Source organism: Populus euphratica, unplaced genomic scaffold (genome assembly GCF_000495115.2).
Source record: "Populus euphratica unplaced genomic scaffold, PopEup_1.0 scaffold182.1, whole genome shotgun sequence".
NCBI classification, from domain to species: domain Eukaryota; kingdom Viridiplantae; phylum Streptophyta; class Magnoliopsida; order Malpighiales; family Salicaceae; genus Populus; species Populus euphratica.
In genome coordinates this window covers 191,555-200,407 of record NW_011500063.1, presented here as the reverse complement: position 1 = coordinate 200,407, position 8,853 = coordinate 191,555, and the positions used below count along the sequence as shown (strand labels likewise).

Genomic DNA, 8,853 nt, shown 5'->3' with positions numbered 1-8,853 from the left:
ACCACCCATTTAACATGGTATTGATCAAACTTACGAGGGATATAATTTTGATGCAGTGGTGGGCTTCGTGTGATTTCTATCAATAACAGTTGCCGACATTTATGTTTACGACACAAGCTCGTGTCTGCCCATTCCTCCGTACCTCCTGGATTTGTGTACTTAGACAGATTGGCGAGACATGGCTATACTTCTCTCGTCACGAACAAGCACACCCAAAGCATAGATATAAACCTAGTTTGATACGAGATTTTTTTTGATGGCCTGGTAATGATTATTTTTAAATAATTTTTTATATTAAAATAAATATTCATAATATTTTTTATTTTAAAAAAAATTATTTTTAATATTAATATATTAAATCAATCCAAAAGATATAAAAATATATTAATTTTTAATAAAAAATATTTGAATTTTTTTAAAAACATAATTTATACTGCTTTTCCAAAAAATACTGTAATAATGTAACTTAACTCATTACATTTCAAGTTTATTGTTTCAAGAGATTATCAGTTTAAATGTTGTGAACATTATATTTTTTAAAAGTTTATGTAATTATTGTCTATAAATTCATTTAGATACCTATATTTAATAAAAAAAAACCTAGTTTGATATATGTTTTATCCTAAATTTTTTTAGGTTATTTTAAATGAAATGATTTTTTTTGTAATTTCTAAAATAATGTTATTTTAATAAAAAATATAAATTAACCCAACCAATCACATGAATCATAAATAAATGTTTATAACTATGTATCGAAGTCTTGATTTACAATATGCCAACGGTTATGATGGTTTCAGGACTTGATGAGGCACTAGCAAATCTTACATTAAATATATTCTTTGGAAAAAAAGAAGATACATACCTGCTCAGCTAGTAAGTGAGTCGAGATTTACCGACTCAGTTGGTCACCTAGAGTCCTTCCATACTCACCCTTTTATTTTGTTTGATACACACACAGACAGAATATTATAAAATCACGTTGTTAAAATATGTTAAATACTACACTTCACACATCCTGCTTGCTTGTCCCATTTCTTTTTTATGAACATTCCATATTTTATTTTGAATTATTCGATTAATCACTACCTTATTTCAAAATATATAGAATTGAAATTGATCATGCATTCTTAGATATATATATATATATATATATATATATAACATCTCTTCGTTTCTGCATTATAAATTTTTTTTAAAAAAATTTGATTTTTTTATTTTTTAATTTACTTCAAATTAATATATTTTTAGTGTTTTTAAATTATTTTGATGTATTGATGTTAAAAATAATTTTTTAAAAAATAAAAAAATTATTTTTATGTATTTTAATATAAAAAATTATTTAAAAAACAATCATAATTATATTTTAAAATAAAATAAAATAAATTTTATTAAAATGATATGGTTTTTTTCTAAAATAACATTTTTTTCCTATATATTGGCTTCGCCTTTTCAATATTTTTAAAATTTAACCTGTGCCAGGCTCCTGACGTTAAATTTCTTGAATCGATGAATTAGACGAGACAAGACAAGATGGATCTAACATCTATAAATATTAAATATGAATATTTTCAAGGCCATGAATAATAAACAAAACAATAAGTTATATTTTAATAAATAGACGGATGTTATTCAAAGGCTAGCAAGGAAAATAGAAAGGAGGTACTGCATTATTTCACCTGGGAAATAGCAAAGAAAAGAAAATTGATATTTTAATAAATAAACGATGCGAGATCTCAGCTTTTTCAAGACCATGAATAATAAAAAAAACAATAAGTGATTTTTTTAATACTTTTTTTTCTCATGAAACATCATATCATGAGGTAATTAATAGTGATTTTTGTCTTCAAAAAGGACAAGTGTCACCTTTAGATTCCAATCAGGGCATGAACTGATCTATGGACCTAGGGTTCGTGTTTGACCTTGTCTGAAGGAACGGAAGCTAGCAGGCTGCGCTACTTATAGACCACCGGACGCGGAGTTCGATGGTTTAATGTTGCCCATTAAGACACGCCTAATCTTTTCCAATTATTATTATTATAAACCTATTTTCAGACATGCCCCTTTCTTTCTTCGACCTTCCACATTTCTCCCCCCCCCCCCCCCCCTTTTTCCTCTCCATGCCCCTTTTTCCACCTTCCCCCATTCCCCCCCCCCCCCGTACTTGATTTTTTCCTCTCCATGCCCCTCTTCCTCCATGGTTATTTTCACTTAAGAGTTGCTACACATGATCTAGGATTCAATCCGAAAAGGATTTGGATTATCGGACTAACATGAGGATTACTGGGTTATTTTTTTTGTTAAAATAATTTTAATGTTGACTTGATTAAATTTGATTGGGTTAATATATTAACTTAATTAAATTAAATATAATTGAATTTGATTAAATCACTAGTTTTTTTAGTTTAATTTTAAATATGGTTCGAATCAAGTTTTAGATGGTTATTTCTTATATTAACCTAGTAAGAGATAAATTAGGATACTTTTTGTTTTTATATTTTAAAAGTATTTTTTTAAATAATTTTATTTTTTTTATTTTAAATAATTTTTTTTATTTTTATAATATTTTAACATGCTGATGTGAATAATATTTTTTTTAAATATAAAAAATTATTTTAATATATTTTAAAATAAAATATAGTTAAAAAAACAAACAAAAATTTACAACTGTTTAAAGCAAACAAAAAATTATAACTGTGATTAACCTTGAAAAAGAAATCACAAACAAACAAACAAATAAATAAATAAATTCCGCTTTTTTCTTTTTGGGAACATGCTGTCACTTTGTGAAGTTTTAATCGAAGTAGAAGTATCCATGACTAATCTTAGTTTGTAAAGTTGCTAAATTTCATTTAGCAGGGTATTTTAATAATTTTATTTGTTTACAATTAATATCTTAACCATTAGTTATTATACTCGGATTAAACTTAGCTGGATCTAATAAATTAATTTAAAAAATATAATTCTTTCATCCAGTTTAAAATTTTAATTAAATTAAAAAATATTAACTAAATAAAACTTAATTGACCCATTAAAACCAACAAAGTCATCTCTATTGAATTTTTATTAAAAAAATAATAGACAAAGCAAATGTCTTTAAAGAAACAAAAAAGTAGTCACAGGTTGATTAAATTAAACCAAACATTTTCCCAAGGCAATCATAAAAAATATATAAGTTACAACAAGTAAATGTGGGGCACTTGAAAGATGATTAAAAAAACAAATCAAATTCAAAAAACAGCATGGTGTAACACTGAAGAAATTGGATAGAAATACGAGGATAGAATTGTAGAATCATTACATTGAAAATGTGAGATAAAAGATGATAATTATGAAACTAATACTATAAATGGAATTAACGACACCACCACCACCATTCCTCTCTCACCTCCAATTGTTTGGTATGTTAGCTCTTTTAGGAGACAAACCCGGCATCATAGAAACCTGTTCTTGTTGAATCTTTACCCAAACAAAGGAAAGAAAAAAAGGAGAAGGAAAAATCCCAAAAAGAAAGAAAGTGGAAGGAACAAATTAAATGCAAGCATTGATCACCAACTTCTCCTTTTGCTCTCCTCTTCAATCCAACAGCAAAACTCTGAACATTGTTCTTTTCAAAAAACTAGAAACAGCCCATTTCATCGAACCATTACAGCAAATAGGACACACAACACAAACAATCTCAAGAAAAAAACAAAACAAAACAGATACAGCTTGTTGTATCTGTCTTTGTCCTGATGGTACCCTTCCAAGTCTCCCCTTTTCTTGGTTTGCTGCAAAAATGCAGCTGTTGTTCTTGAAAACTAGTACGAAACAACAACAATGAGAGATGGAGAAGGGAGGAGAGAGAACAAAGAATGAGTCTTTGTAGGTAGGTAGAAAGAGAGAAATGAGCATAGAGAACATTGGCATAATAAAGGCATGGGAAGCAAAACTTAGGAAATCACAAGCAACAAAGAAGAAGAAAAACAACAGTGTCTTTCTCACCATGATGTCAGCAGCAGTAGCTCATGTAGATGATGATGATCCTCCTTGTAAAGAACCTGTGTACCATGCAGAAAAGGCCCTTTGTAATGGTGATTTCTACACAGGCCTATGGCTTGACAACCTCCCTCATGGACATGGAAAATATCTTTGGACAGATGGTTGCATGTATCTTGGTGAATGGTATAAAGGTAAGACAATGGGAAAGGGTAAATTTGGTTGGTTTTCTGGTGCTACTTACGAGGGTGATTTCAAGGGGGGTTATATGGATGGTAGAGGGACCTTTACAGGATCTTCAGGTGATGCTTATAGAGGTTATTGGGTTATGAATTTGAGACATGGACAAGGTACACAGAGTTATGCTAATGGTGATTGTTATGATGGTGATTGGAGAAGAGGTTCACAAGATGGACATGGAAGGTACCAATGGAATACTTCGAATCGTTATATTGGTCAATGGAAGAGTGGTTTGATGAATGGTAATGGAACTATGATTTGGAGCAATGGGAATAGGTATGATGGGTTTTGGCAGGATGGACTGCCTAAAGGAAATGGGAGTTTCAGATGGTCAGATGAAAGTTTTTATGTGGGTTTTTGGAGTAAAGATCCTAATGAGCAAAATGGAACTTATTATCCATCTGGGTCTGCGTCAGGGAATTTGGATTGGGATCCCCAGGAGGTGTATTTGGATTTGAACGATTGCAAGATTTCTACTTGTGAAACGATGTCAATTTTTCCATCACTGAAGATGTTGAATTGGCCTGGGGTTCTTGATCAAGGGAATGCTAATCCAATGAAAGGAAATGGTGGTGAAGGAAGGCTCAGGAGGATATCAGTGGATGGGAGGCTGAGTAACTACAGCGTGGCTTCTTTTGATGGCTGTGATGTTTATAGTGGTGGGGTTGATGGGAATTTGAGGGATGTAGACGAAGGGTTTGGAAATCTCCAAGTTGAAGAATTGGATCCAAAAATATCTAAATGGAGAACACAGCCTGTGAAGAAGCAAGGGGAAACAATATCAAAAGGGCATAAGAATTATGAACTCATGCTCAATCTGCAGTTGGGAATAAGGTACTTGGGATTTGGTAAATGCTTCTTTGTTTCCTCTTTTCCATCTTATTTCTCTGCTCTATCAAGCATTGGCTGTAACAATTTGGTATGATGCTTTTTCAGAGTCCAAACGCGTTCTTCTATGTATGCTAAAACTAACGCTTTTCTTCCGTTGGTAATGTATTCAATATCAAATTTTGCTTGGCATATAGTTTAGCGCTTCACAAATTTTGTATTCTTGATAGCTGATCTGTACAAGCAAATTGTTCTGTTGCCAAGTGTTCATAAACGCTCTTTTCCTGCTCTATTCTGCCTCTCAACGTGTGTTTGTGTGATGGCATTTGTTATGTTTTACATAATCTTGGTTTTCAGATATGCTCCCAACTCCCAGTTGGTGGCAATCAATAGATCATCCGCTATCCTGATAAAACATTTGTGATTGGGCAGACATTCGGTGGGACGGCCTGCTCCAGCTATATCTCTTGATCTTAAGTCTTCGGCATTTGATCCCAAAGAAAAAGTTTGGACTAAATTTCCATCAGAGGGATCCAAGCACACCCCACCTCACCAGTCTTCCGAGTTTAAATGGAAGGATTATTGCCCTGTAGTTTTCAGGTCATGTTCTTTTTACACAAGCGCCATGCCAAACATACCTTTTAGCTAGGGTTAATTAGACCTGAAAAATGATTTCAATTTAATCCTGCATGTATATATTTCTGATTCATGAACATTTCATTGGAGAGCTGACAGCCCTAGCCTGGCACGCTTATCTCTTAGCATCATCATTCTCTCTGCAGCTGGTATAAATAAGGGCTGACAGTTCCTAATGATCCTATTTCCAGGACTCTAAGGAAATTGTTCAATGTGGATGCAGCTGATTACATGTTATCGATATGTGGGAATGATGCGCTTAGGGAACTCTCATCCCCGGGAAAAAGTGGAAGCTTTTTTTACCTGACAAATGATGATCGCTACATGATAAAGACAATAAAGAAGGCAGAAGTAAAAGTTAGTTTCATCATTCTTCACTTTGTTTTCCTTTTGAACCTGAGATATATAAACTTTAATTTCCACTTCCATGATTTAAGTTCTACGACAATTTGCGTTCTTTGCAACAACTTTATGGTGTATCATGAATTTGTCGTTCATGATTGGGCACTGTTTTGTTTTTGTGGTGTAAAAGTGTTTTTGAAAAAAATTAAATGTTATTTTGCTTCAAATTATTATTCTAGTGTTTTTATAGGTCGTTTTAAAGTGTTTAAATTAAAATTAATTTTAAAAAATTAAAAAAAAATTATTTTAATACATTTACAAACAAAAAAAACTTTGAAAAATAACTCTTATCACAATACTAAATGTGATAATACTAAATAGGCTCTAAGTAGTTCACCATTGTATCACATTTAGTCTACAATTTCAGAATGAATCTTGCATTTTCCAAGTTATTCTGCGTGATTCTGTAACGCAAGGATTCTTATGCTTTGCCTTCTCTGGCTAATGTACTTGCAGGTCCTCTTGAGGATGCTGCCAGCCTACTATAATCATGTTCGGTCTTTTGAGAACACTCTAGTAACCAAATTTTATGGTCTTCATTGCGTAAAATTAACAGGGCCGAATCAGAAGAAGGTAACGTGAAGGGCATAAAACTCTAATTTTTGGTAGAAACATTTATCCAACTCCTGAATCTTTGATGAAATCAATTTTCATTTGGGGCAGGTCCGATTTGTCATTATGGGGAATCTGTTTTGTTCTGATTTTTCTATTCATCGGCGCTTTGACTTGAAAGGTTCGTCCCATGGTCGCATGACTTCTAAACCTGAGTCAGAAATTGATCCAACAACAACCCTCAAGGACCTTGATCTCAATTACATATTTCGGTTGCAGAAATCTTGGTTCCAAGAGTTTTGCAGGTGAAATGATGTCTCTTTTCTTAGTTCACATTCTGTTTTTATCCTATAATTTTCTGATCACAATAGCTTTGTGTGAACCATTCTACTTTTTTTTTTATTGTTTATATCAGTATCCTGAAGTGTCCCTCCCTGCAGGCAAGTGGACAGAGATTGTGACTTCCTTGAACAGGAGAGAATAATGGACTACAGTCTTTTGGTTGGTCTACACTTTCGAGAAGCTTCATACAGGGAATCCCTCACACCCCCTCGTACTTCTGGAGTTTGGACTCCCACCGGAATTCGCACTCCTACTGGAGTTCAGACTCCCAATGGACTTCGGACTCCCACTGGAATTCGCACTCCTACTGGAGTTCAGACTCCCAATGGACTTCGAACTCCCACCGGACTTCACAGTCCTACAGGTATTTCTTGTCATATGCAAATTCACTGCTAATTCTTATTTTAGAATAAATGTTTGCCTAATGAATGAAACTGTATCTTCTCTGTATCTTTAGGAATGGGAGATGAAACTGAATCGGGAGCTCCACGCCTTTCCAGAGTAGATTTGGATAAGCTTTTCATCGATCCCACTCGGTAAAATAAATCTTAAGCATCGAGCTAAAGTTCTTTCTTTACTGTTAATGTCTTGCAGAGTCCCAACCGCCAAGTGATACCAGATTGTTTGATTAGTACACTTTCTTGGCGCTTAATGTTATCTTGAATCCAAGCACCATAATTTGGCTTATCTCATTCATTCTGAATGTTTTGTGCAGGTGGGCTTCCATTAAATTAGGTATAAACATGCCGGCAAGGGTCGAAAAGACAGCCAGGAGAAGAGATGGTGAAGCTCAGCTAATTGGAGAACCAACTGGGGTGTTATATGAAGTCGTCCTATTTTTCGGTATCATAGACATTCTACAAGACTATGATATAAGCAAAAAGCTCGAGCACGCATACAAGTCCATGCAGTATGATCCAACTTCAATCTCTGCCGTTGATCCAAAGCAATACTCAAAACGCTTTCGGGATTTCATCTTCAGAGTATTTACAGAAGACGCTTGAAGGGTATAAATTGATTAGAATCGTCATATCGCAACCCGTGGCCATATATGTGCTCGGCTAGAGATGAGAGTACTTAAATGTAGACTAAAGGTTACTGTTTCACCATATATTTGACCACAGGGAATGATTTGTTGCAGCTGGGAATAGGTTTTCAGAAATCGGGCATTGTATATTTCCCCTCACCATCATATCCACTAATTTAGTTACATATGATATATCATAGGAAAGGTACATACCAGAGCTACTCGAGCTTGTTTCAAGTGTAAATGAGTTAACCAGGTGGAGTACTTACATATATTGAAATTGATTCTTTTTGGACCTAATTTTTATCCCCGCAAGGCGAGAAGTTTCTGGGTTCAGAATCAAACTATGTACAGAAGAAAAGTGAAATGGAACAAACTTCAGAGTCTTTGAATCTTTAAATGAAATTCTTTGTAGATGAAGATGGATCATCATAAGATTTTTCTTTATACGATGAAAATTATAATCAATCTAGGCTATCCACTTTATGGATGAAAAATCAACAATTTATTTCCTAAAAACAATGTTTTCTATATGCCAGAATGTTTTGAAAGAGAAACTGGGAAGTTGAGGTAGAAAATGTGATCATACCATTCAAACAACAGTTCTGAGAATGGAAGGAATGAGGAAACGAAACTGCAGGAGCATAAGACTTGTCTTGAAATCAAAGAGCAGATACTCTAGATTAATCATTAACTCAATCTAAGCGCAAATTCGCCATCCAATCTGTTCACACATTGCTGTAAACAGTCGTTCGTGGACATACAGTTTCAGACTAATGATAGATATTCTGTCAGCACATGAACAGTCATTCTTAGATTATGTAGAATCACATCATAAAATGCAGCTAGAT

At 33.5% G+C, this 8,853-nt stretch overlaps 1 protein-coding gene across 1 annotated transcript; it reads left to right on the top strand.

The window, feature by feature from the left end:
* Positions 1–3,386: 3,386 nt before the first annotated feature.
* On the top strand, positions 3,387–8,396 carry LOC105108104 (phosphatidylinositol 4-phosphate 5-kinase 6-like). Its single transcript, XM_011002272.1, has 8 exons — positions 3,387–5,049; positions 5,476–5,643; positions 5,871–6,036; positions 6,538–6,654; positions 6,745–6,938; positions 7,074–7,339; positions 7,433–7,511; positions 7,691–8,396. Exons 1-8 carry the CDS (start codon positions 3,884–3,886, stop codon positions 7,977–7,979), a joined length of 2,445 nt encoding a protein of 814 aa, XP_011000574.1. The 5' UTR covers positions 3,387–3,883; the 3' UTR covers positions 7,980–8,396.
* Positions 8,397–8,853: the final 457 nt, after the last annotated feature.

What these genes read in the sequence shown, in the direction of transcription:
- LOC105108104 (XM_011002272.1), top strand. Translation starts at nt 3,884, where the DNA reads ATGAGCATAGAGAACATTGGCATAATAAAGGCATGGGAAGCAAAACTT. An exon ending in TATTGCCCTGTAGTTTTCAG is followed by an intron (nt 5,644 to 5,870) that starts GTCATGTTCTTT and finishes TCCTATTTCCAG; the next exon opens with GACTCTAAGGAAATTGTTCA. An exon ending in CGGACTTCACAGTCCTACAG is followed by an intron (nt 7,340 to 7,432) that starts GTATTTCTTGTC and finishes CTGTATCTTTAG; the next exon opens with GAATGGGAGATGAAACTGAA.